We start from the raw sequence: 27,231 nt of genomic DNA, 5'->3' as shown, positions 1-27,231 counted from the left end.
GTGCCCACCTTTTGGCTTCCTACAGGAACTTTCCAAGAGCTGAAAAATCAATTTGTGGCAGGCAGGATCCTGCACGTCACCACAGCGCAGTGAGGAGGGTGGGTGATTTTTGGGGAGGGGGGTGGTTCTGCGCGGTGCCCACTGGGACATGGCAGCAGTGAGGGGCCAGGGCAGAGGTGGGCAGGTCTCGCCTGGAAGCTGCCACCTCTCTCTGTTAATTAGGGCCACGTGGCCAGCGGGTAATTAGATCTCCTCGGCTGCAGCGGGCTGGCACTTGGGCCCTATCAATTAGCCCTGCTCTGGCCGAGGCACCGAGGGACGCGGGGGCCGGTAATGAAAGGCGGCTGAGCGAGGCACCGCTGGAGGTGATGGGTGGTGGGTGCACCCACTTCTCTCAGTTTTGCTGAAATGGGAGGTTTCAGGTGCGGGATCATCCCTTCCTGGCAGTTTGCTTCGCCCACCTTTGCAGCACCCACCTCTTCTGCCCTAACAAAGCAATTTATTTAGCCCCGCTGCAGCGACAGAGGCAGCATCAGTGGGGATGGGCATGCTGGGTAAACAAACCCCTTGGGCAGTGGGATGAGCTGACAGTAGTGGGGTTTTTTCCCTTGTCCCTCCCAGGGCTGCCGTGTCTCCCCGTGGCCATGCAGAGCTGCCTGTCCCGGCCGGCCACCCCGGGGCTGGCGTGACCACAACATCCTGCCTGTCCTTTTCTGGGTAAGTGCCCGTGGGGTCATGGGGGGATGCAGGGACTCACCTGCCCTGGGCAGGATGGAGGGGAGATCTCCTGTCCCAGCAGCACCTAAAACATTGGCCACTTGTGGTGATGCATCCACCTTCCTCGTAATTAATTTTAAAGAGGAAAAGGCCAAGTGCTGACTAAGCAGGCCTGTGCCCTTCTCCTGTGGAGCATTTCTCTGAGCTTGGGAAATGTCTCCTTTCCCTGCTTCAAGGTAAAGATGACTATAAAAATAATGATAATAATAGTAATAATTACCAGCAGCAGGATCCCAAACATGGGCTTTTTGCCCCATGCGGCCTCCCAGGGGCACGGGCAGATGCTGAGCCCCATCTCTACAGGCAAAACAGGGCTTCCTGCAGGGTCCCAATTCAAGGCAAATTCTTGGGACACTGGGAAAGGCAGGTGGGTGCAAGGGGTGCTGTCAGGTGACGACTAACCTCTCCCTCCACTTCTTCCAGGTCCAACGCCTCCGTCACTGAACGTAAGTATCCCTTGGGTCCCCTGCACAGGGATGGCAGTGGGGGCTGCTTGGCTCATGCCAAGCCCCTGTTAGACTCATTGGTGCCTGGCAGGTGGCCAGGGTGTGATTTTTGGGCTCAGATTGCCAGGCTTGCTGGGTCCAAAGGCTCTGCTTTGGATTTTCCTGGTGGAGACACACGTTTGCTTCAGGGTTTTGATGAAGAAGGTGGATTTTGTGCTGGGAGGGTGGAAATCATCCCTTTGGGCTCGTTAAGGGGCAAAGCTCTGCCAGTGGATCGCGAGGTGTTTCCCAAAGATCCCAAGCCAGAGCAGAGATGGCAGCAAGGAGATGTGATGCTGCATCTCACATGTCCTCTCACTAAGAGGAGAATGATATTAGGTGATGGTTTTCCAGCTGGGGAGGGAGGAACGGAGATGCGCTATTTTGGGATGCCTTGTGGGTGTCACATCTATGATGTGATGACAAAACCATGGTAGGTGACTTTTGTGTCCCTGTGTCTCCACCTTGCAGAGTTTGATGGAGAATCGGTCGGATGACAGCGGGAACTGTTGTTATCACTGGGGGAATCCTAGCGACGGTGATCCTACTGTGCATCATTGCCGTGCTCTGCTACTGTAGGCTACAGGTCAGTGTCCCCCACTTTGCCAACCCCACCCTGCACTGGAATGGGCTCCCCAGGGCAGTGGTCACAGCCCCAGGCCTGCCAGAGCTCAAGAAGTGTTTGGACAATGCTCTCAGGCACATGGTGGGATTTTTGGGGCTGTTCTGTGCAGGGCCAGGAGTTGGATGCAATGATCTTTGTGGGTCCCTTCCAACTCTAGTATTCTATGTTCCTCACGCTGAGCTGCTGCTACAGGAGGGATCTAAAAGGGTGTGATGGTAGGGAGTTGAAACCCCCCCTCTCCCCAGGTGCTGCAGAATTATGTCCTTCCCTGCCCCTGGTGTAGGGGGACTCCCCAAGGCTTTTGAGGCTCTGCAGCACTTGCTAACTGAGGTGCAGGCTTGGCTGGGTTTGCAATACCAGATGGAGATTTTTATATAATTTTTTTTGCCCTTGTAAATTAAACGAGGAGGCTTTCAACTACAGCTAGCTACAACCTCCTGCTCTTTAAAAGTTAATGTGCAGTCTGTGCCATGCAGCAATGCCTGTGTGATGAAAAGCACAGCGCTTACTTGGAGCAGTTTCCAACTGGCAGGGTGAAATTCCTTCCCCTTGCAAACCTCACTGGGGGGTGAAGATGAGTTCCCTGGCAGCTGCCTCCTGCAGCTTGCTCAGGTCCAGGTTTTGTCTGGCTTCAGGTCCCAGGAACGATGGAGCAGAGCAGCAAGAAGCTGCGGAGGGTTTCTCTGATGGGGGGATGAGGGAAGCAGGGAAGTGGCAGCGCTGGCTGAGAAGCTGAATCTGTCCACCAGCTGCTCCACTTCCCCTCATAAAACCCATTCTCTTTCCTGCAGTACTACTGCTGCAAGAAAAATGACTCCAATGAGGAAGAGGAGGAGGAGGAGGAGGAGGAGGAAGAGGAAGTGCCCGACCTCCCCACGCACTCACACCTCGGCATGTGCAACGCCTGCAGCTCCCGTATGGTGGACGGCCAGGGCAGCCCCGCGCCCCCGCCCAGCGAGCTCAACCAGCACGGGGCTCACAACTACTGCCCGACCTGCTCCCCCTACGGATCCCCCTTTTACATCCGGACTGCCGACATGGTGCGCAACGGGGGCGACAGGGTCACCTACACCCCCGCGTGCTACAAGGAGATGGGGCCGCCCATCAACATGGCCACCCTGCAAGGCTACACGCTGAGCCGGCACGGCCTCCTCCGCGACAGCTTCCCGAACCCGCGGGCCATCAGCACGGAGGTGTAGTCACCATTGCCACTAGCACAGGGTGTCCCCAGCCAGCGCCCGCTCAAGGGAAGGGGCTTTTCACTTGTCTTTGGGGGTGTTCCCGCAGGGAAGACCCCGTAGGCCCAGCCCCAGACCAGCACGGTCCTCCTGCTGACCCGCCCGGCACGGCGAAGCTCTGCGGGCGAGAAGGGGAGCAAGACCTCGAAGGGCGACGTTGAACCGGCCACCTCCGAACCCATCATAAGTGTCATTATTATCTACTCTGTCTCCCAAAGGGACTTGTCTAACGAGGGCTATGTACAGTACAACCTAATTTAATTACCCCCGGCTCCCTGAGCCCAGAGTGAGGCCTTGGGTGCCCACTGCCTCCGGCACACGGTGCAATGGGTGACCACCCGCCAGCTGCCGCCCCTGGCAAATCCCGCTACTGAGAGGGGGATGGCAGCGCTCCTCGGCAATGGGAAAGCAAGGAAGGGAGGATCCAGGTCGCCCTGCTCCCCTCGTGGTGCATCAGTTGTCACTAACAGTTACCTTTTCTGTTCGAGTGTAAGATAGGGCACCGCGTCCCACCTGCTTCGGTCTTCGCACGTGCTGAAGAAGTTCAAGACGTGAATTTAGGTCACTGCTGGGGGAGGCAAAGCTGCTCGCCAAAGCGCTCACCCACGCAAACGGGCACAGGCTGGTCCTTCTGCGGCCGAAGCCCCCACCTCTTCTACTCTTCACAAGCTTTCTTAGGAGCAATTTTAACTTGGACCCATCAAAATGGCAAGATTTTACTTATGGAAAGAATTGTATCCCTAAATAACTGCAGTTTTGTTCACCTTCTGCTTTCAAAGCCCTACCCAGCCCACCCTGACAGCTCCAACAGCCAGAGGAAGGTTGGTTTTAGGATGAATTTTGCTTTCAACAGCAACAGCAGAGCCCACCAGGCTGCATCTCCTCCTTTGCAGGGCCCACAGCCTCCCACAGAAGAGTGATATTCAGGTGATTGGGTCCCCCCTGCTTTTGTTTTTGGAAGAAGAGGGTGCAAGACCCAAATGCGGGTTCACCGGCACTGCGGCTGGCAATGACAGCCAGTGACTCTGCCTTTCTGCAAAAATGAATGTGGGAAAGTTTCTTCTTCCTCCATAAATCAAATTAGGTGAAAAATTACTAAAAGGACATCTCCATCATTCACAGGCACTTCCATAGCAACCAGTGCAGGACTGCTCGGCTGAGCGCTTCCCATTCATGGCAGGGAGGAGGGACCAGGACAGCAACGATCCCTGCGGATGCTGTTGGAGGCAATGGCAGGAAACACTTGCCATGCCTTTGCAATATAGGGTAGGACTGCTCAGAAATGTGAGCAGTGAGGTCTTTCTTTCGCCACTGCAATTTAGAAATCATCCTGCTGCCCACAGAAGGATTTGGACTTAACCTCCCCATTCACACAGGGAAAAAGTAGGTTTCAGTATAGAGGGCAAACGGTACATCAGCCTTGAGTGTCCACATTACCAGGTAAAAGGCTTGATGTACCCTTAGGACCTGCTCATGCCTTGGCACCTCTGCTCAAACAACCTGAAGAAAAGAGCCAGACAGATGCCACTGGTCATGGTCCTTGTAACCAAACACCTTGCCCCAGCCTGCATTTTACACACACTTCTGAGCAAATGTTATGCACCATCTCCCCCACGTCCGGCCCAAAAAGACACTGCATTTCCATTATCTGGAGACTCAGTCTGGCTGCGTTGCTTTTAGAGTCTCTTTCCATTCTCCAAATAGTGATAGCAGGTTTTAATGTCCTCTCATATTAAGGGCAAGCAGGAGGGAAGATGAAAGTTAGCAGCAGCAAAGCTCTCTGGATCCCACTGGTCAATAGTCAGTAGCTTCTACCGCTTCCCATCCAGCCAGTGCTCCTCCCTGAAAATACTGTCTGTAACGGGAAGAAAATCTTGGCTAACTCAGTAAATCTCATCCTTTCCTACTAAAGCATCTGCTCAGCTCGGTCTCACCCTGCTGGGAGCCACGAGGAGTTAATGTGTCCCAGATCTCTGCCAGACAGCCCTGCCATGCCGTCCCCTTGGCAGGCGCGGAGCCAGCGCGGACACGGTGGCTCCTGGCATCCAACTCTACCTCTTGGCACACACAAAAAGGCTTCCCATCCCAATGGCCATGACCTCCAGAGGGTGGGAATAACACAGGGGCTTCTGCTTCTGTGGGTCACCCTTTTGGTGAAAGGAAGGCCACAGCATTGTTATCTTCATCACATGCAAATTAAGCGTGACCTATCGCCGGCTAACGAGGTGCCAAGGCTGGGGAGGCAGTTCCAGAACAGCCGGATGGCCAAGATGAGGGTTGGCCTCGCAGCCAACACACACCCCGGGTCTGGCAGGGCCACAGGGAAACGGGTGAGTCTGAAAGGGCTGGAAACATGGGGGATGCAGCTGAGGATGAGAAGGTTTGGGGGCTGGTGGAGGAACGGGATGAGGTAGGGGCAGGGATCCCAGATTTTTTCCACTTCAGATTCCTCCTGTTACTATTCTCTGTCTTTGTTGCTCAGCTATGGGTCCAAATTCAATGTCAGAAATAAATGAGGACTTTGAAATACAAACCAGGAGTGGTTTCTGTTCTTTGGCAGGCAGCAGAAAATGGGCTTTATCCAGTGCTGCCTGGAAGTTCTACTGGTGCAAAGATTTTTCCTCCCCACCCTTCCTGCCACTGCTTTTGCTCGTCTTGCATCCCCCTCCTCCCTTGCCTCTGGCCTATGTACACGGATACCAAACCCACAGCTTTATAGTTTATCTCTTTATTGTGACACAATTTTTTGGAGTGTTTTGGAAGTTGTCCTGCAGGGCAGACCAGAGAGATGGGTGCTGTTGTCCATGCCCTGCCATGGGCCAGCCCCTATGCCCCTCTGCCTCCAACTAGTGATCCCCAGAGACAGTGACAGCAGGGATAGGCTTTCCCAACTCACTTCTCAGTAGCTTTCTAGGCACTGATGGTTTGTCTTGTGTAAAACCCTCTTGATGGGGAGGGAACAGTGATTAAGTCCTAGGAATCCTTCCTCGCTGAGCAGGCTGGTCTACAGGGACTGGCTCCACAGCCAAGCCAAGTGGGGCGGCTTCAAGTGGTAAAGTCTGGCTCGAGGGGGCTCTTGCCCCAAACTTGGAAGGGAAGTAGGGCCTGGCAGGACTCAGGGTGACTTGAGCCGACAGGACCAGCAGCAAGCCTTCCTGTAGTACCAGTGAGAGCACAGCTTCACCTTCAGCACCAGCACACAGTTGGCCGTCGCTTTGTCCTCACAGGCGTCTTCTGGGGAACAGAAGCACACGCAGAAGGGGTTAAAAAGGAGTTGTGCTTCCCCAGCAGAGAGCAAAGAGCTCCCAAGGGCTCCTCTACCCCCCTGCCCTCCCAGACGTACCTGGTGCCTCTGTGGGGCACGGCTGGAGTTGGCAGGTCTGCCTGGCTTCTGGTTTGGAAGTGGGGTCACAGCCCTGAGCCAGCGCTTCCCCCTGGTAGCACTTCACCTCGCGCAGCCGCACACCAGCACCACATGTCTTGCTGCACTGTCGGGGTCGAGAAAGAGGAAAGAGACTGTGAGAGGCATTTTTCATTTTCCTATAGCTCCCAAGTTCTTTCTTCTAGTGAGGCCTCCCGGTCCCTGCTTTGGAGACTATTCCTGAGGAGGTTTGGATCAAATCCCACACTGATCTCAAACGTATGCTCCCTTTCTGTTGCTGGAGGAGAGCATCCCTGAGTTGGGGTTGGGGCAGAGCAAGGGAGGAGTTTGCTTTCATCTTGCTTTCATCTCTTTAATGCAACTCAGATTTTTGTTTGGAGTGTTGATGCTGTGAGAGAAAATGGGTGCTGTGAGCCAGGCTCAGCTCTCCTCTCATTCCCTAAATGCTCTGCAGCCACCATCAAGGGAAAGCAGGGGAAGACAGAACATGGACTCCTGGCAGAGGAGGGGGCACGGCTGTATCCTGTATGCCTGCAGTGTGGTGCAAGCTCTTGCTTGAGGCAATAAACCACATGCTCCAAGGTTTTCTCCAGCCTGCGTGTGCCAGTCCCTCAACCTGCTGCCTGGTCTGCAGAAAAGCAGAGCTCAGGGTCCCATCCAGACCTAGCAGAGCCCTCGGCAGAACGTGCTGCCAGAGACCCTCAGCGCAGGTCCCCCTCCACCACCCAGGGCTACGAGGCCTCAATCGCCCTTCCCCACCACCCCCAGCCCTACCTGAGACCAGGAGGTTGTGAACCACGTTGAACATGGCCTTCTGAAACAGGCAGCTTGTTCCTCAGGTTTCTGAGAGGCTTCACAGTCCTTCTCAGGGTACTCCCTGTACACACCGTTCTCCAGGCCCGCACACAGCACGAGCCTGGTCTTCGTCCCTCGCCCACAGCTGGCATCACACTGGGAAGGGAGCAGAGCAGCCAGGTAACAAAGGGGGCTCAGCAGCTGCAGAGCTTCAGGTAAGCTCCGAAGCAAGGTGCTTAATGCCTGTGCTAACACCAGTCTAATGGAGGCAAGTGCTGCCCGGGTCACAGGACAACGCGTTTCTGCACGTTTCCCAGGGAGGGGGGACAGGTGCTGGTAATTAATGCTTAGCTGAGTTCACCTTGGCTGGCCTTGAGAGCAGCTACCACAGGAGACCTGGAGCAGCCAAGGTAAGACTACGAGAGGCTGTTTCTGCCTTATTTTATGTGTTTCTATGTTCTCAAAAACCACGCAGCGTATGCATGTAGCAACCTACATCCTGGAGTACCGACAAGCTTTGTATGGGCCCAAGGGGACTGAAGTGGTGCACTGCAGGTGATGCACATGGACAAGTACTGCTGAGCCCACAGCTATGCAGGCTTAGCTGGGAGGGTTCCCTCCCTCAGGACACCACCAGAAGCAGCAGCAGGCAGGAGGCAGTTGTCAGTTTGAGATTTCACTGCTTTGTGCCCTTTTTCACCACTGCAGGGTCAGCATGGCTGGCTTGCATCCACCCTTAGTCATCCTGTGAACTCACAGCTCCTCAGCTGAGAGAACACGGCAAAGAAGCTGGCACAGGCAAAGGTGGGGAGCTCAGCTGGTCTTTCAGAGCTCTGCTGAGTTTGAAAGCCTGGACACGGCTGAAAACTGTACTGCAGGACTGTGTATGACCCACATCGAGGGCCAGAGCAGAGGACAGGTATCAAACTGCCTTGGGTCCCCAGGTTTAACCAGTTTGTGCTCGTTACCAGTGCTGGGTGAGACTCAACTGAGTGTAATCAGAAGCTATAAAGGGAGCGACGTGGGAACAGAGGTTTAGCTATGGCTGGCAGAGAGAGGCCTTGGCTGCTTCCCTTTTTTCCTAGAAACCTTTTTCCTTAGTGCTTTATGAAGCTCTAGTTTGCTCAAGACTTCAAAGAAAAAGCCCAAGCTCCACAACTGACTCCATATATCCTTCTGGACACCCTGGGATTTGGATCAGCTTGTATGGGAAAGCCTAAAGTCTTTAGCAACACAAAGAGCAGAAGGAGACCGGCAGAGACTGATTGTTTGGTAGAATGGAACACCTGGACCATGTTCACTAATTCCTGAGGCAAGTACACAGTCGTGGTGATTTCCAGGGTTCAGGTTTACCTCCAGCTGTTATTTATCAAGGATGAGGCTGGTTTTTCTCTTTAGTGGCCGGACCAAAATCTTTTCAGGGGTGAGTGCAGGTTCTGGAAAAGCTCTGCTGAGGTGTCTGCAACTCCCAGCCAGGTGGGAGAGGAGGACGGTTTCCTTAGAACATTGCTGCCCTCCAATGGAGATCCCTGGGAAGGCAGTAAATGCCACAAACTTTGGGGTGGCAGAGCAGGGACAAGCTGGGATATTCATTAGTCATTCACTCTTTCCAAAAGGAGCTAGGACAAGGGTATAGCTCCATGGCTGGAGGTCACACTACACAGCCTTGCTCTGCCAAGGGAACCAGGCTCCCACCATGTCCTGTGGGATACGGGGTGGAAAGGAGGGCTGAGAACACAGGGCTGGCTTTACCTGTTCCCACTCCTGCTCCACCCAGTGTGCAGGGCAGTCCTTGTCTCCACACGGATGAACAGCCAGGGGCTTGGTGGCTGGGTCACACTGGGAGTTGGAGATCACTTTCCCCTCCAGGTTACGACACGCGATGAAGCGGCTCATGCGTCCCTCGCCACACGAACCTGAGCACTTGGAGGAACACAGGGCATTTAGACACATCAGAAAGCAAGAAAGGGGAGAGGTCAGGGTCAGTGGTGCCAGGAGAACTGAGTCCAGAGTCTAGCCCTGCCACTTGGACTGTGGCACTGGATCCCAAGGGGCTTTAGAGGTACATCTAGCCAGGTGCTTCCATTCTCCAGGTGCCATGAGCTTCCCAGGTTATTGAATGGAGCTCACCTCAGAGTTAACCAAAATGTATAGCACAGAGAGGCAAAAATACAGATTATTCTAGTTTCTTTTGCTTGGCCTCTGCCAGAAGAAAGCCAAAGGAGAGCTGCAGCGTGTCTGCCCACCTGCTCCCTCCCGCCAGCCCTGCGCCCCTGGCACTGGGAGCAAGGAGAAGCAGCCCCTCTGGACTCACCGGGCCCCAGTCCGAGGCAGTCCAGCGGCGGTCACAGGGGGGGCCTGTGCACACCTTCTCACTGCTGGGCTTCTGGGCCTTGTCACACAGGGACACCTCCACGGAGCAGCGCACCTCCCGCCTCATCGTCCCCTGCGCGCCACACCGGGCTGAGCACTGCAAGGGGCACACCGAGTCAGCCCGGGCTCAGGAGCAGAGAGAAAGGGTGGGAGGGAGCTATGCCTCCTCCTGCTGCTCTAGAAGAGAGGGGAAGGACCCCAGCAGGGACAGAAAAAGGTGGGTTTGTCTCTATCTTTGCTGCTCATTTAGTTTGGGACCCAGAGCTCCAACACTTCAATGTTGAACTGCTGTTCAAAGTCACTGGGCTACAACCCGAGCAGTCAGAAGTGGAAAGTCAACCAAAGGGACTTCAGTTAGGTTTAATTTCTCTATATCTCCATGGTATTGTTTCCCCATTCACTCTCAGTCAGATAGAACTGTTTGGATCCTCTGAAAGAGAGAGGCAAAGCCTCTTTCTGGCAGGGCTTTCACTTGGTCAACACCCTGCTTGAGAAACGACCTTAGGAAAAAATGTTTTGCAATGGCCTTTCTGAGCAGTGCCAGAACAGGGGAGCTGTGGATAAAGGCAGCCCTTGTTTCCCAAGGATGCTGCTGCCCAGAGGCTCCCTCAGCCCCCACCATCTACCAGCCACATTCCTCCAGGCCCCATCCCAACCCCGGCTCCTCCTTACCTCTGGCAGCAAAGCTCCCCTACTGCCTACCTCGGACCACTCGGAGAGCTCCCACTGGGGCCCACAGGCCTTGTTCTTGCAGGCTTTCCTCTCCATGGGCCTGGCCAGCCCCACTGCCTCGCAGAGGTCGTCATAAACGGAGCTGTCAAAGCCTGGGGCCAGCATCTTCCAGCAGCGCACGGTGCGGTACTGAGAGCCCTCGCCGCAGGTCCGGGAGCACTCGCTCCACCGGCTGGTCTCCCACCTCCACGAGCAGCCCCAGGAGAGAAAACACAGAGGAAAACCCAGGTAAGGGGGACAAGGGATGTGGGGTGGCAGGGTTGGGCCCGCACACTTGGGAACCCCTCACCCAGCAGCTGCTGCTATGAATCTGCTTATCATATATATGCCTGTGATGGTGATGCTGGTCTTGGTGATGCTTTGCTCTTACCAGATCCCAAATCCCTTCCCTCTTTTTGCTTGCAAGCGGATACAAAGGCTAAGTGCATACAGCCCAAAAATGACCGTATGCTTTGAGCAGAAAGTGATCCTTACAAAGATCTGTTGTGCCCCTGGACAGCTGATGCCATTTCCACTCACCTAGGCTGGCAATCTCTCCCTGTGCAAAATTCGTGGGTGGGTTCTGGTCGGGTCAGGGCATCACAGTACGATTCGTCCACTTCCACTCCATCGTACCTCACACACATTGCATAGGACGAGCTGATACCTGCTGGGCAAGCAACACCCTTCTCTCAGTCATGCTCAGGTCAAAAAGCCTCCTCCCACCATCATTAAATAACTGGAGTGCTCACTGCATCTGAAACTCTACCTGCCATGTAAAAAATACCAGGATTCTCTCCATCAATGCCCCAAAAGGACCTCACGTGATCAGCCACTGGAAGCCAAACCTACCTGAAGTGCATGTGGAGCTGCAGGGGGCATAAGCTGAGACTTTCCACCGATACATGTCAGCCAAGCTGATGTCATCGTGGCCCACGGGGCTCACATCGAACTCATTACTGCAGAAAAAGGAGGTGGCGTGAGCGAAAACTGAAAAAAACTGCTGCAAACATAAAAGAGAGGAAAATTCCTCCTCTCTCTGTTTTTGAAGATGGGAAGAAACCCAGTGTTTCTGCTCTACATCTCCCTCACCCTGGGCAAGGCAAACCACTGATGAACAGAAAGTGCAAAGCCTCGATCCACCTCCTGAATTCAACTAGCAAGGAGAAAGCATCGTTCATAGTAAGTCTCATGTATATTATGGTCTTTCAGTCATGTGGGTGCCCTCAGCCTCAGCTCATACTATCACCTTGAGAGCCATGATTTAGGTTGGAAAGGGGAGCTCAAGCAAGGTGTCTCTCATTTCATATAATGTGGCAGGGAGAGTTCACATTTGGCTTACCAGAAATATTTAAAAGTTGGCCCTCAGTCTCCTGCCAAATGTTTACAAAAGTCTCATAAGCTTATGTGCTCAGAGGAATGGGACAGGGGGGGCATGATGTGGTGGTAAATGTGTGTATGTGACATGCTATAGACTCCTGGCCTTCTTTACAACCACACCAGCATTGGCCTTGCAGGTTCTCCAGCATCCATTTAAATGGCAGCAGGACCTGAAATATGTTCTGTGAGCTTTGTGTCAGGGCAGTTGTGACACTCGGTCTTTCAAAGAAGCAACTACAGCAGCTGCCATGGATAGACACCGGTGAATGGGGACATCAAGGACAGCAGGGACACTGCCAGAGGACTGGCTTGACCATCCCTCCCCAGCTAACCATGCCCCTGCTTTGCCCAGGAGACCAAGTGCCACCTTTCCGTGCCAGGGGCTCGCAGAGGCTCTGCCTGGCTGATGTCCACAGTTGGGCTGGCACCTCGTAGAGGGCTCTCCACAGATGCCACCATGCTGTAGTTGGCTGCTGGCCCCTGACTCCCAGCAAATGCCTCCACTTTCAAGTCCTCCAGTGAGTTCTTATGGGCCGGCCCCTTGTGGAGGCCCTGTGGCCACGGGGCAGCTGCCCCAGTCCATAGCCCTGCTGAGGAGTTCCTTGGGGCCATCCTGGCTGCCAGGTGCTGCAGCTCCCTGCAAAAGGCAGTGTTGTGAGGGTCTCTGTGGCACAGCCTCCTGAAGAGACGCAGCCTGGAGGATGCTACGTGGCTGTTCTCCGAGAGCTCGGGTCTCCTCATGCTGTAGGGCACAGCTGTGCTGATGGAGATTTGGTTGAACCTGAGAGCTGGAAGAAAAACACAGGGATGCTTTAACTACACTGGATGGCTTGTATTTCAGCATGTGACATTTAGCAAGGCAAAAAACATTCAGTATTTGGCCTCAAAATCATAAATTGCCACCAGGGAGCACCAAGAGGCCTTACTTACTCTGACCAACCTCTCTATCTGCTCTGGAGCTCCATTTAAGCTCAAGTCTGGGCCTTCAGTCCTGGGCTGAGCAATGTTGCAGATGTCCTTTGTTTCTGAATTGCTTTTTGGCTCTCCAGATTGACCTCAGATTTGACTTGCCACCTGATGATCACTGGACTGTTGCTAGGCCCTGCTGCTGTCACTGCCCTGCCTGCCAAGCTCAGGCGCTGAGGCACTGCCATGCCTGATCCATATGGTGCCCACCCTCTCCCAGCTCCCCTTCCCCCACAGAGCTGCTGGCCCTTGCTGCTCCCCAGCAGTCTCCACCCCATTCCATCATTCCCTCCTGTCCACCCCAATGGTAAAGCCACCTTAGATTTCAAGAAGACCAGTGTGGGACATCTGCTTTCAATCAGTAAAACAGGAGAAGGAAAAACAAAGCAACAGACCCAACTCTGTTTCTCCACCAATTGCTGCTGCTTCCTCCTCCTCTTCCTCTCCTGCTGTGTTGGCATGGTAAATCTGTCTGATCTGGAAGTCATACTTCTCCTTCTCTTCACTTTGTTCCCAGCCCCAGTCCCGGGTCTGACTGGTGGAGTTGGTCTGGAAGAAGTGCGGGTGACTGAAGTCCAAATCTTCGTGCCCTTCTCTTAGAGGAAGCTGTTCACTGGTGTCATCTGGAGATAGGGAGAGCCATGTGGCATTGAAGTCCTGGGCAGCTCTGGAGTTGGCTGGCATGGGGTGGTTCTGGCTGGTCTCTGGTAGGTGATGATAGAGAGGTCTGGCTAGAGCAGGGGCTGCGGTTCGGAGCGGCGGCATCCGTGGCACAGTGTAGTCATAAGTTATGTGTGGCATTTTCCCATTAAAGTTATAGTACTGGAGGAAAGAGAGAGAGAGAAAAAACTGCTTTCATTTTAGGGATGTGTGCTTTCCCAGAAACCTCTTCTAGCCACATATATTTGGTGATGGATGTTGAGAGAAGACAGCATCCTCATAAATTCAAAAGGAGAGCCGCCCCTTGCCAAGATTATCTGGCTTCCTCAGCCACCTACACATGCAGGTTTGGCTTGGGAACCAGGTTATATTCCTTCTGTCTGAGAGAAGCAGGCAAGACAGCAAAGCCTAAAACTAGCCCTTTACATACCATGGCATTCAGAGACTGGTTAGTGGGCCCGTGAGCCATGATGTATTCCAGCCCATCCGAGTTCAGGCTCGAGGGCCGCCGGTACTTGAAGACGGTGCCAGCCACCCTGAAGTTCTGGGGGTTGTCAATGGCAGAGTTGCCGTTGAAGAAGAAATGCCCAGATTCATCTGCAAGTGCTTCAAAGAGAGAGAAAACAGACAAATGTGGCGCTCTGTGGAACACTGGGGCTTCAGTGGCAATGAGGAGAGAAAACAGCCCAGCAACGAGAAAAGTCCAGCAGAAAAAGAACACCAGGCCCTGCCCATAGCGAACTTGGGTTCCAAACGTCTCTCCTGCCACTGGAGATGTGGTAGCCTTGGTTTATGGAGAGGTGAAGCACCCCTGTGTTACCCTGGAGGAAACGCTCACACGTGGGAATGCACAGAGCCTCCTCCCACCTCCCAGCTGAACTGGGATCTCCACATCCATCTGGCTCCCCTGCTTACCCAGGATGTTTTCTGTTTTCCTGCGCTCAATGATGAGGATGTCCGTGGCACCAGCAGGGATGTTGGTGACGAACACGTAACCTGAGGAACAGAACAGAGCGTGAGGAGACCCCAAGGACGGAATCAAAAGGTCTGGATGGGAAAATCAGCTCATGGGAAAAGCATGTTTGTAGGGGGCAGGGCTGCCTTTCAGGAGCAGGATGACAAGGGCACAAATGCATGTTGCACCAGTCTGTGAGCTCTAATCCAAGGTCCCCTCTGAAGTCCCGTTACAGATCACCATCACGAGTCCAGTCTGAGCACTGCTGGGTTTGGAGTCAGGAAGGAACTGCACAAGTGAAACAGTCTGGCTTTGGGGGTGTGGATGGATGTGTTTCTCACACTCTTTCTGGCAAGAGCACAGAAAAAAGCTTAGTAGCAATCAGGGCTGATGCAGAACAGAAGATGGAAAAAGACCATAGGTCCCCTAAGCTCCTGACTCCATGGAATTTGTCTCAGGAGTAACATAAAAATTGACCTTTAAAGGGAGAGGAAATCAGAGGCTCTTAAAGTCGCATGGTTTGGCAGTTTGTCTTCCTTGCTAGAAATGCAGGTCTTGTCTGTTCTGTAAGATTTTAGGAGAGGATGGAATGAGAGGCCAAACCTGTACCCGTACTGCTAGTGGGGGTAGCACCATTCCCCCTGCTCTGGAAAGGGGCCCAAGTGCTTTTCTAGTCTGGTGTTTGTAGAGAGGGAGGCAGACTAGTGAAACAACAACAGTGTGAAATGATGTTCCAAAACATCCTCAAACCACAGTTGATTAATTACTAATGAGCACACCACAGTCTATTCCTTCTGTGGGTGGAGGACTGGGCCATCAGGTTGCAAGGGATGAATCCTCAGCCTGGTTTCAGAGGGGACTGTCCCTGAGCTGTGCCAGCCACAGGACTGGGGAAAGCAGGAGATTAAGTGCAGGCTGAAACAAATGCTGTGACCCTCATCATAGCTTAAGTTTCAAATGAACACGTAGCACGAATAAAAGAAGATTCATTGATCCCTTCACATTATCTGAGGTGGGCAAGATGCCAAAATCAATAGGAACAAAGAGATCCCCAGCTGCCTCCTATTGTAAAGAGGTGAAGGGAAACCTTACCAGCCTAATGTACAGCACATCAAACCAATCTCCGCTGACGGTTAAGTGAAAAGGACAAAACCAGGCATTTAAGCAGGGGTGGCACTCCTCAGCTCTTTCCACCAAGCAGCTGGGAAACTCCTACCCTTGTTTAAGCCAGTTGGTGGTAGGAAGTAGCAGGTGAAGTCTCTGGACTGTGGTAGCAGGGAGTACCTATCTGTGAGATTGCCTTTCGGAAGCTGCCCGAGACACGGTGGCAAGTGCTGCCGTCCCCTCCACACACCCTGCATCTGTCCATCGTCCGGGGCGAGTACAGGCTCCCATCGCACCCAACCGGCTGCAAAGAACAAAACAAGAGAGGGTTTCCTGGGGCCAGCTTATCTCCACAGGGCAGGGTCTTTCCCAGGAAATGCTACTGTGCTCTTTTGGTGGGGTTTGGGGGAGGTTTGGGTTTGGGTTTCAATTCCCTGCAGGGACCCGTTGGCTTTGCGATGAGCAGGAGGTGCAGTCATGCAACTATACTCCCAAATTTTCTACTACTTCTTCCCAGAGCCTCACCTCACACTTTCCATTGATGCAGACCCCTTGATAGGTCCTGTCCTTGCAGGAGGTACCATCCTGTGCTCGGGCCATCAGCTGCCTCTCCCCACTCCGAGTGGTGCACTGGAGGTCACAGGGCTTGTTGGAGATACTGGTGTAGTCATCTGAAGGGACAGAGGCACAGAGTCACCAGGCAGGTCAAAGTGCTCAGGGACGTGCAGCAAGGAAGGGGACCTTCCCCTTATCCACATTGATGGTTTGATGTCACCTTGATGTTCCTGCTGATTGAGATGAGACCCCAAATCTATGGATTTTGTAGTAGTAAAGGGGTCATGGTATGAGGCTGCAGCTGGGAACTGTGCCTAGCAGAAACACTTCTTGCTGGCAAACCCTCTTCTTTGCCAAGAGGGCTATTGACTCTGTGGGGCTGTGGCCAGCTACACCCCGTTCAGCTGAGGAGCTGAAGCTGTAGGTGCAGATGCTCCATGTCCTCTTAGCAGATAATTGAAAAACAGGTGAGTCCAGAAACAGGGTAATCTACCTTAGGTGAGCTCAGTCTGAGCCTCAAGGGACAACTGGACACCCATGTGAAGCCATCTGTCTCGACTTTGCAGGGAATGGATGAGTATCTTGCTCAGAACAACCCAGCACCAGCCCAGTGGGCAGCAGGCTGGGTGAGAGGCAGCCAAACAGGTAGAAGGCACAAGGAGCATGAACACCCACTCTGCCAAGATGAGTGCTGGTTAGCCAAGACAACCCAGAGAAGCCCATGTCCTGTCTGCCCACCACTGCTTGCTGATGGAAGACCTGAAACAGGAGCAATGAGGGAGGCCTGGATGGGTCGAGGGGTTCTGTGAAGAGATAGGGAATGATTTCTCCAAAGCAGAGAGCACAGGGAAGCACTTCCAGACCAGCCAGGAGCATCTATCCCTTGTCCCCAGGACCTTCCCCTTCTGTGCCTGAGGAGATTCTGTGGGTGTTTTCTCACCCTCATCATTTGTGTGAAGCTGTGAAAACTCACCTGGATAAAGGGGCATCCAGTGGTAGTAGTGCTTCCCAAAGGCTTTGGCATTGAAACTGGAGCACTGCTGCTGTTTGAAGCTTGCTGTGTTGGCTGGACAGAGCTATGGAGGGAATAAATACCATCAAAGCTCCCATGGTTGTGACAGCTGCTTGTCACTGCTGCATCCTTGGAGGATGAAAATGCCCTGTCCACCCCGGAAGGAATTAGCAATGGACTCTGAGGTGCCCTAATACAGGCAGAAAGGTCAGGGCTTCATTGCCAAGGGGCTCTCAGACAGCTGTATTTAACAGCCCTGCAAAAATTCCTTCCAGCAAAGGGAAAACCATACAGGAAAAACTTCATCCCTCCCCTCACCCCACAAGAAATATGTTTTTACATTCTTTTCCTCCATCTCTCAGTCCCAGAGAGTAAAGCCCATCTCCTATGTCCTCAAAGGCCCATCATCCACCACCCCAGGAGTGGATCCTACCCCTTGTCTCTGCTTCTCTGTGGGATCAGTCCCACCCTGAGTGCTGATGCTCTTGCAGCTCCAGGTGGGACCCCTGGAGTCCCACATCCCCCAGTAAGGACCAGTCAGTACTGGAAGTGATTCTCACCTGCTGCTGGCACAGTTGGTAGTGCTTGGCTTGACCAACACACATGGTGCTGTTTGTTCCCTGGGGCATCTGGAGCCTGGAAAGCAGAAATTTCCAGACATGAGATGGAGATCTGTACCAAGGTACTGAGGATGACAGAAGAGTCAGACCTGACTTAGAGGGGAGAAACAAGGCAGGCATTTTATCAGAGCAAAGCTTTCTGGATCTAGACTGGCCAACATCTCCTCTGAAACACATTTTCAGGGCTTTTAGGTGAGCTGTGATTTTAGGCTACTCTCTTTTTGGGGCAGGTTGAGCAGATAGAGAGCAACTGCAGTATCACTGCCTCTGTGTCCCTTCACCTCTGAGCTCCAAAAGGGTTGATGTGACCCAAAGGACAATAGACTCTGATGATCCATCACTTCCATGGAAGCGCCCAGGACTTGCAGTGACCAGGGAGTTGATCTCAGGACTCACTGTGCAGTAGGCAGAGAGATGCCACCTCTCATGAGGACTGGCCAGCTTAAAAGACTAACAGGAAAGGCTTGGTGCGGGTGATATACCAAAACCATGGGAATTTCAACACTTGATGCTTTAGCTGATCCCCGGAGTAAAAAAAACCACACAAAGCCTCCCCACCCCAGCTGTGGAGTCCAGGATAGAGCCAATGCCAAATGGAGAGAAAAATCCCTCTTCTGGCAGGAGGCAAAGGGCAGAAGGGCTGCCCTGGCTGTGGAGGGTGTGGGACAGCCCCAGCCTCCATCCCTGTTCTCTGTTTCCCACTGCTTTCCCATCATGGCCACTGGGTATTGGGGAGGAGGAGGAGCAGCAGCAGAGACATCCAGGGAGGCCACACCCAGAGAGAAGGTGCTGCAGCACATCTGGACCCTCACCATGCTGCCAACCAGCCCACATAAAAGGAGCTTTCTGCTGCAGGAAGGAGGGCAGGTTGGGGGCCCTAGTTTGAGTTTCCTCCGCTCAGGAGTGCATTCATGCAGAAGGGAAAGCTGGCTGTGCTGCAGGATTCCAGCTCTCATTAACACCTCAGGAGCCTGGAGCAGCAGGTTAGGGAGGTGCTGGAGGAGGAGGAGGAGGAGGGTTTGGTGGCAAGGTGACCCAGAGGGAACAGCAGGAGTTCAGGTAACTGAAGCTCTCCAGCTCTCCCCACTCCCACAAATCCAGTCCGACTGATACCACGACTGTAGCAGCTGTAGGGGACAAGTGGCTGTAGGGGACAAATGGAGATGCTGTCAGGTGACAGCCAGATAAATGACAGAGGGGAAAAAACTTGCCAGCTCTGCAGGGAATAAAGAGGAGAAATTGCTGAGATGTGGCTGAGCTGGCTCCTGCCAGGAGTAAATCAAGTCTCCATACGGTGTCTGGGAATACGTAGCCACATCCTTAGCTGGTCACAAATCAGGGTTAGGTTGGTTGAGCAGCCCTTGTAAGTGAGGGTTTGTGAAGGAAAGGGGAAGGGGAACAGAGCTAGACTTCTCCAGCCCACAATTCCATCATCTTCAAGTCTCCCACAGACTCCAGGAGAGGACCAACCCTTGCTCCCCATCAGACAAGTCAAGCTGAGTGGGGGACATGTTCAGGGTTGTGCTTCTCCCCACCACTGCCTTGCTCCATGGACAACAGCTGCCTTCCTTTCCCAGAGGCCACAGATGAGGGAATGGCCAACTCTGCAAAACAAGGAGGTTTGGCCCCAAAATGCAGGTCAGCGCACCCAATTTCTTTTCTGCCACTTGAGACCTGGCCAAGGGCTCAGGCTGGGACATGACTCACCTCTGTCTCAAGCAGTGCCTCTCCCGGGACATCACACCTCCTCCGCAGGACCGGGAGCAGGTGGACCAGGAGCTCCACTCTCCCCACCACTTGGTGACCTCTTCATCCCAGGGGCCACCTCCATCTGCTGCCTCACTACTGTCCTGACAGAAACAGAGCATGGTTAGCTGGAGAACCTGGCTCCTCACCACCAAAGGCAGCTGCCATGTCACCTGGATGCCTTCTAAATGGGCAGCACTGGGACCAACGTGCCAGGATCCAGGGGCTGTGGGGCCACACCAGGCTCACACATCTCAAAATTCAAATTTCCTTCCAAGACTAAGAGGGAAGCAGGATCTCACGATGTAGAGATGGGCTGTTGGACTGGGCACGTGTGACAGCAACACTGGCCCCACAGCATCACTGGGAGTACACAGGTGTCCCTCATTGGAGCTGTATTTCAATGAATGACCTTCCCTTTGTGACCAAATCAGCTGAGATCCAAGCTCCTCACCCCCCAACCCTCACAGAAGTCATTTCAAGAGTGCTTCAGAACCAGAACCTCCTGCAGGTGCTCTTGTCCCTTTTCCCTGTGCACCCTGCTATGCTCAGAGGAGCAGGGCTCCCTCTCCCAGCACACCTTGCTGGGGCTGACCCTTTAAATTTGGCAAAGCTGAGCTCTCCTGGCCCCAGCGTGGTCATTGCAGCAGGCTGCTGTTGGCTGTGCCTCCACAATTCCCAGCAGGTAAGCAATTCTGTGGTTTAGCTGGGGTTTTTTTCCTTGCAATATTTCCCTGCTTCGTGTCTGATGGTCTAAAAGCTCCCGGGGACTTTGGCAAACTCGTCTGTGCAGGAATTAATCTGCTGTTTACTGAAGCACAGCTGTGAGTAGTGTTAAGTGCAGCCATGAGTTTAACACAGGACAGTGACTGAAAAGGATTTATCCAGCTGGATACTGAGCGTTTCAATACTAATAGGTGAAAATTAATAATTTGTGTGTGTGTGTGTATGTGCGAAGTCTGCTTTAAAGCAAGGGCTCAGGAAAGTTGTATCAGTGATACTGTTGGCAAAACATGCTGGTTTGTGGTAGTGGCTGATAGCCCTGTTGCAAACAACCCACCTGCAAAGCATAACTGATGGATGTGACAGAAAACTCAGCAGGGTTTGCTCATCACTAAATGTGCTCTGCTCGCTATTTTGGTTGACTGTCTCTTGGCTTTATGCTCTTTCATGGCGTAATAAAGCCAATGTGCTCTTCATCTTGTAGTGCAATTCCTGCCTGAGAACTTGTGTTTCCTCAGTGTCTGCCAACAGAGCAGCCTCTGGGCAGAGGAGATGCAGCTGGTTTATGCAAATGTTTTTAAGTTGTAACTTAAATGGTTGAAATGCCCATAGTGTCTCTTCCTGATAGCCAAAGCATGTTGGAAGGAACTTACTGTGCTGCAAAAAAGCACCCTGTTACCTGGTGCTTCGCTCTCTAGTGATTGCAAGAGTTAGTTTCAAAAAGAACACAACAAAACTCCTCTCTGCACTTGGATGTTCTGGCTGGAGCTGACTTGCTTGACAGGGACCAAATGCTGTGACCAGCAGATGAGTTGCTCAAGAGGAAAAGGAAATTTAAAAGAAACAGACATGTTTTCAAAAATACCTTTTTTCTGTTCTTCCAAACAATCATCTCAACCCCTTTCCTATGAGAACTTTTGTCTCACTGTTTATTATCATACTGTAAATGGAAATTCTGACTATGTAGCTTCCACATTTACAAAGGAAAGAAACCAAAGGTCTCTCATTGTAAAGTATTTTCAGCAAAATCTTTCCCTGACCCCTCCTATGCTTCTCTGTCATAAACATCTCAAGGCCTGGGGAGAAGGAGCTCTTCACAACTGTCAGGGAAGGAGAATTCCAGTGATTTATCCGGTGTCTGTGTGGAGAGCTCAGCGCAATACTGATTCTCCCACAGCTGGGGGAATAACCAGAGCTGGTGTCCTACCACTTCCCTGAGTAGTGACACGAGGCTCATGGACTGCCTGGAGGGAAGGCATGTGGACCAAAAGCTGCAATATTTACATAGCTTTTCCCCAGGTGGCAATAAAAATAATCCTGCTCTGGGGATCTTGTGATCCAAATAGGTGAGACGAGGCAGAAGGGAAGAGGGTGAAGGGAAGTGAAACAGCCTGTTCTACCCTCAGGATATGAAACAGGATTTGTGTATTTGGAGTGGTACAAAGTTGCAGGCACCTTTTCAGGGTTACTGGTCCTGGGGTGTTTTGCCTGGATACAGGGAGAATCTGGCATGTGGTGGCAGAGCTGAGGTTTGGGGATGATCAGCATCCCTGCCTTTGTGCAGCTCTTTCTTACGGATAGAGTAGGATACACTTCTGCACTGCGCCTCTTGGGAATGACAGGAGCCCAAATGAAGATTTATTGAAGGATGCTAGTCAGAGGGACTTTTTCCTTTTAATAAAATGTGTTCCCCTATATCCATAAGCCGTGTTCCTGCTTCCTCTTTGCGCTGGAGGAATCAATCACTTTTTAAGTAGATTGATTTGGCTCTCAGGTTTTCCATGACCAAGCTCCCTTCCCAGTCCTTGCCTAGGAGCATTTATTTTCTTGTGTAAGCAAGGACAATGCTGAGCTGTCCCCTTGGCCATGCCCCTTATGGCACGACTGCATCTGAGCCCTCGGCCTGGGGACAAGGAGGGGGAACTTCAGGTACTTAGAGCTGGGGCAGCTGCTTCCAATCTGTGCTGAATTTATTGTATTGTCAGAAATAAATCTGCACTGACCATGAAACACAAATGGTTCTTGTTTTTAATTGGAGATATTTGCATTTTCCAAATGTCCAGATAATAAATTAAGGAATGTGGGACAGATTCCAGATAAGATCAGCTCCTAGCTTCAGTTTCCCAAGCCCCTCAACAAATCCCAAGAGTGGATTCTGGATGAGTGAATCCCCCTCCCCATCTCCTCCTCAGAGAGGGAGGAGTCAAAGGGGCTTTACAACAACTCTTTTGCACTGTCCTGGTGCTACAGGAGATGCTGGAGGTGCTCTGATTTGCACTCTGCTGCAGAATCACAGAAATCTAGAGCAGACTAGAAAAACCAGAGCAGGAGATGCACACGAGTCCAGTCTTTATAAGGCTGGCTCTGCCTGGGCTTGGCTGAGGGCTCTGCCTAAAGCAGGTAAGAGGGCCAGGTATGATTCCTTAGGTGATGAGAATTTCCATCCATAGAAAAGACAGACCATACTCTAGTTCAGCCAGGTGCTCTCCACAAGAATCTCCCCTGAGGTGCTTGTGGTTTGGCACCTGGTGGTTACGGAGCTGCAGCTCTTCCTCTCTTGGGTTAACCAAGGAATTCCTGTGCCTCTTCACCTGGGCTGGAGGGGAGGGCTGCCCTTCTGCCCTCTTGCTGGGGCGGGGAGCAGAGCTTTGAACCCCAACCTGTGGGGAACTTTTCCAGGATAAAATGCCTGTCTCCAGCTTTGCCAGCATCAAAGACAGAAACACCAGTCTCTAAGCCAGCGTCACTGAAAGCTTTTTCTGTCTAAGCAAAAGCTCAGCAGCTGCTTCCCCTCTCCCCCCTGCCAGACAAAGGCTGCCACAAGCAAAATGCTTCAACCCTGCACAGAAGGGTGGGCCTGGACTGACATCCTATCGGATTTCCAGGCGGCCTTTCTGAAGAGTTGAAAGGGATGAAATAAATTCTCCGCTGACTCTCTGTCATGCTCTGGATCAGCTCTGAGCTACACTGGCTTTCCCAGAAACCTGGGAATAACTGCAATTACCGTGTCAGTGGCCCAGTCTCCTGTGTTGCTTATTGTTGTGCCTAATCTTGAGATTCATTAGAGCCTGGCTCCTGGAAAAAAAAAGCTGTCTGGGAAGAGAGACCACAAACATGCCTCTCTAGTTCCCTTAATAGAGGAGCTGGGGGGAGGCTCTCCACTGCAGCCTGGTATGCCTTGAGGGCTGGCCCACCACTGAAGGGCACAGTAGCTGTTGTAAAATGTTCTGCTCAGCCCTGTCTGAGCCTGTAAGACAACTAGAAACAGCAGCTGAAAATGAAATAAATTCTTCCCAGGCCTTTTCTGAGGCCATTAACTGCATGTCCTCTACCAAAAATTTCCACGTTCTCTTTACTTAAGGGCTTCTCTCTACAGCAAACCACACTACTTACTGAAATACTAAGTAGCTTCAGATGTCTGAATGCCTGGAATGAATGGCAGATTATTATCTGGGAATGAATGACCGTGTTCAGCGCCCCTGGTTTGGGTTCCTCCTCTCATTCTCTGACTAAATCTGTGGTGATAGACTCTACCACAGCCATGAGAAAAAAACAATAGCATTTGCAATTATGCCCTGATGTTTTACAAAGGAATTGGTGTTTGTGCAAAGCTATTTCTCATCCTGTTATTGCTTTATCCTGTTTGGGCAGACTAGATAGTTTGCGTGCGAGATTCAACGTTTGGAAGCAGACATAAACACAAATTTTCCTTAGAAAAGCTGAAACAAGGTATTTGAGGAGTTTTTCATAGGGAAAGGTATCCTGAGGTAAAACAAGCAATGCAGAATAATTGTCAAGGGATGAGGAAGAACAACAATCTGTGGAAAAAACTGGCAGCTTGTTAACGATGTGAAATTGCAGCAGATAAGTAACAGAAATCTGGACATATAATGAGGCACAGATGAGAAGCAAATTAGAAAACCAGTGAACAGAAGCCAGTGGAGAACTACCAAGTTCTGTTCGTAATCCTGCCATGACAGAAAGTTCACAGGCAAGCGCTGCACGTCATTACAAAATACTTGATCCAAGTCAGTTAGGTCATTCCCTGCAAGTGGGACAACGCACTTATTCTGGGGCAAGCTGGTAGAAAGGATGGAAAACTGCAAAGGGGGAGAAGGGAATAACAGGCGCTGTGCATGAGACATGTCTATCATCAGGATTTTCAGAGGCATTGAATGCAGCTAGGAAGGAATTTGCTTGCCCAAACTATGGAGCGAGGCTTTCTGATACTCTTTGCATAACCATGTTTTATTTAGAAAATGGGAGAGCAAGAAGAACCTCACGTTAATCCCCCAACCAGGACAACTTGAATCATGTAATCTGCGATCAGATTGCTCCGTGGGCATCTCCTGGAGCAAGGAAGTCCTCGGGGCAGACCTGGCAACAGTATTAATGTGTGTTTGTCCTGGAGAGGGCTGAGGAGCCCTCCTCCCAACCCAGGGTACTGGAGAGGGCTGAGGAGCCCTCCTCCCAACCCAGGGTACCCTCGTCTTAGGTGTTGTACAAACGCAGCTGCTGGGGGCAGGGAGAACCACAAGCAGCCAAGGCTTGTGCACATGTGTTGATGGAGGAGTCCATCCAGGTCAGTCCCAAATGAAGGACTTCACATCTGTTTATCCTGACCCAGTTTGCTCTGCTTGAAGTTTCTGGCTTAACCCTGCAGTTCAGGGGTGAACAGAACAGTCAGCGGATGTGTGTGGAGGTAAAAACAAATCGGAAATAAGACACTTGAGCTTTGAAGTTAAGACAAACCCCAGAACAGGAGACACTTCTGCTCCTCAAACCTGGGTTATTCACTGTAAAGCTGCAGTGTCTGGTCTTTTCTGTGTTTAAGATGGCTCATGTGAGATTGCTTTGCCCCAACCATGAGTCTGGGGGTGGGAAACACAACCCAAGCCCCTCTTCCTTTAGCAGAGCAGAATTTCTTAGGCAGCAAAGAAATCTGGACCTGTTCCCCTCGGGGGCACAATGCACGCAGTGACCCGTGAGGGCAGGGGCACTGCTGGTGCCCCACAAAGCCTGGATTTCTGCCTGCTCTGCCACAGTAACGAGGGGGGGGGGATTCTCCCAGGCTGGGCCTCGGGAAGGAAAAGGGGACTGGCACAGGGGTTTTGGTGTTGCTGTGAAACAAGTGCCACGGGGAGGGCCAGGCTGAGAGTGTCCTTTGTGGAAGAGAGCAGGAACGAGGGGAGCGTGGGGCTCGGATGCCTGGACATGCATCCCCCGGTCAGCAGGGAAAGCAGCTGCCTAAACCCATGCTGGGGTGGCAGGACGGATGGGGAAGAGGAAAACCTGTTGTTTCCAGTCCTAAACCGGAGCCAACTCTCTGCTAGAGATGAATGTGGAGGGACGAACGTGGGGGACAGCTTTGGGCGAAGCCCCGAGTAGGGAAAGACGCTGCTCCCCCGCCGTCCTTCCGGTGATGCTGGGACCCTCCTCCGGCATCCTCACACCCTTTTGTTAGTGCCAGGCACGGCGAGCGGACACAGCCTGGTCCTCGGGGTCAGTTTGGGGGAGAGGCGACAAACCCCCCTTCCCAAGCCGCTCAGGAGTGCGGGAGGGACGCGGGGGGGATACCCGGAGTGCAGGAACCTGAAACCTGCGGGGAAGGGCGAGGGGCCGCGGGTCGGACCCCCACTGCCTCCCTGCCCCGCCGCGGCTCCCCGAGGGGTGGGAAGAAGGGAAGGAAGGAGGGAAAGAGGGAGGGAAGGCAGGAAGGAGGGAGCGGGTCGGGGGGAGGCTCCGCCGGCGCCGCTTACCTTATCGCCGAGGGGGGCGGCGGCGCGGAGGAGGAGGAGGATGAGGAGGATGCGGGGAGCGGCGGCCATGCCGCGCTGCTGCTGCCGCTGCCGCGGAGGAGGAGGCGGCTCGGCGGCCCACCAGCGGCGGCGGCGGGCGCGGCGGGGCCCGGGGAGCGCGGCCCGGCATGGCTGGGGGAGTTAATGACTTTACAACCTGCCGGGTGGCGGGCGGCGACCCGCGGCGCGGCCGCTCGGCGGGGGAGGGAGGGAGGGAGGGATGCGGATGGAGGGATGGGGCTGGGATGGGACGGGGGCCGGGCGCTCCTCGGGCCCCGCCGCGCCCCGCCTGCCCCTCGCACCGCCCTGCTGCCGCCGCTCCCCGAGCTCCGAGGGCTCCCGCTCTCCCTCCTGCCGAGCCCCCGCTGCGGCCCCGGCACCGAGAGGTCCCTGCGGAGCCACCCGCCCTCCCGAGCGGAGCCCTCCGCTCCTTGCCTCCCGCACAAAACCCCGTTTGCCACCCGATTCCTCCTTCCTGCCCTCTTTGGGCGAGCTCTGCTTCTCCAGGCATCCCTCTGCCCGCGCTGGAGCAGCCTGTGTTCCACGCTGGGACAGAGTGCAGCATCACCTGGGACACGGGGAGCTGCTCTTGATGGGGTGGTGGGTGAATTACAGAATAGTTTGGTTTGGAAGGGACCTTAAAGCTCATCTCATCCCACCCCCTGCCATGGGCAGGGACACCTTCCACTAGCCCAGGTAGCTCAGAGCCCCATCCAAACTGGCCTTGAACACTGCCAGGGATGGGGCAGCCACAGCTTCTCTGGGCAACCTGTGCCAGGGCTTCACCACCCTCACAGGAAGGATTTTCTTCCTAATATCAGATCTAACACCGCCTTCTGTCAATGGAAAGCCATTCTCCCTTGTCCAAAGTCCCTCCCCAGGTTGCTTGCAGCCCCTTTGGGCACTGGAAGGGGCTCTAAGGTCTTTCTGGAGTCTTCTCCAGGCTGAACAACCCCAACTCTCAGCCTGTCTCCAGAGCAGAGGTGCTCCACCCCTTAGAGCATCTCTGTGGCCTCCTCCGTTGGACTCACTCCAACAGGTTCATGTCCTTCTCCTATTTTGGGGGCCACAGCACTGGGCATAGAACTCCAGGTGGGATCTCACCAGAGCCGAATACAGGGGGAGAATCATGCTGCATGCAACTTGAGAGGAATGAATTTGCTTGCTGGTACTTTCTTTGCCCCTTTCTGGATCACCCCTTGCTGTGGTTGTGATCACGAGGCAGCTCCTGGCAAGGTGCTGCCAGTCTCCATGCTGGCACACCTCGGCCATCCCGGGAGTTGGCTGCTGTGATCTGTGGACACAGGCTGTGCAGAAATGGCATCA

General features: G+C 53.2%; 2 protein-coding genes across 2 annotated transcripts; one reads left to right on the top strand and one right to left on the bottom strand.

Annotated features, from left to right (window-relative positions):
* Nucleotides 1-640: 640 nt before the first annotated feature.
* Nucleotides 641-5,624, top strand: FAM163A (family with sequence similarity 163 member A). Its single transcript, XM_032696519.1, has 4 exons — nt 641-717; nt 1,201-1,223; nt 1,734-1,848; nt 2,679-5,624. Exons 3-4 carry the CDS (start codon nt 1,756-1,758, stop codon nt 3,084-3,086), a joined length of 501 nt encoding a protein of 166 aa, XP_032552410.1. The 5' UTR covers nt 641-717; nt 1,201-1,223; nt 1,734-1,755; the 3' UTR covers nt 3,087-5,624.
* A 213-nt stretch (nt 5,625-5,837) lies between these two features.
* LOC116791133 (ADAMTS-like protein 2) lies at nt 5,838-25,944 on the bottom strand. Its single transcript, XM_032696851.1, has 18 exons — nt 25,867-25,944; nt 19,346-19,488; nt 17,579-17,654; nt 16,980-17,082; nt 15,977-16,122; nt 15,632-15,755; nt 14,308-14,388; nt 13,823-13,998; nt 13,128-13,554; nt 12,134-12,554; nt 11,239-11,345; nt 10,927-11,053; nt 10,378-10,591; nt 9,617-9,772; nt 9,055-9,225; nt 7,282-7,458; nt 6,469-6,613; nt 5,838-6,359 (listed from the first exon to the last, which is right to left on the bottom strand). The coding sequence occupies exons 1-18, from the start codon at nt 25,933-25,935 to the stop codon at nt 6,241-6,243; spliced, it is 2,982 nt and encodes a 993-aa protein (XP_032552742.1). The 5' UTR covers nt 25,936-25,944; the 3' UTR covers nt 5,838-6,240.
* Between the last annotated feature and the right edge of the window lie 1,287 nt (nt 25,945-27,231).

The sequence above is a fragment of the Chiroxiphia lanceolata genome, chromosome 9, assembly GCF_009829145.1.
Source record: "Chiroxiphia lanceolata isolate bChiLan1 chromosome 9, bChiLan1.pri, whole genome shotgun sequence".
Classification (NCBI taxonomy): domain Eukaryota; kingdom Metazoa; phylum Chordata; class Aves; order Passeriformes; family Pipridae; genus Chiroxiphia; species Chiroxiphia lanceolata.
Note: the sequence above shows the minus strand (reverse complement) of the source record. Positions and strands in the feature narration are given on the sequence as shown.

Bases quoted from the DNA above. Each gene is read 5' to 3' on its own strand.
- LOC116791133 (XM_032696851.1), bottom strand. From the start codon at position 25,935: ATGGCCGCCGCTCCCCGCATCCTCCTCATCCTCCTCCTCCTCCGCGCC. The intron at 12,555-13,127 runs GTCTGTTGCTTT...TTTTTCTTCCAG, and splicing joins TGGTGGAGAAACAGAGTTGG to CTCTCAGGTTCAACCAAATC. The intron at 11,346-12,133 runs GTGGCACTTGGT...CTTTTTCTGCAG, and splicing joins CGAGCCCCTGGCACGGAAAG to TAATGAGTTCGATGTGAGCC.
- FAM163A (XM_032696519.1), top strand. From the start codon at position 1,756: ATGACAGCGGGAACTGTTGTTATCACTGGGGGAATCCTAGCGACGGTG. The intron at 1,849-2,678 runs GTCAGTGTCCCC...TCTTTCCTGCAG, and splicing joins TCTGCTACTGTAGGCTACAG to TACTACTGCTGCAAGAAAAA.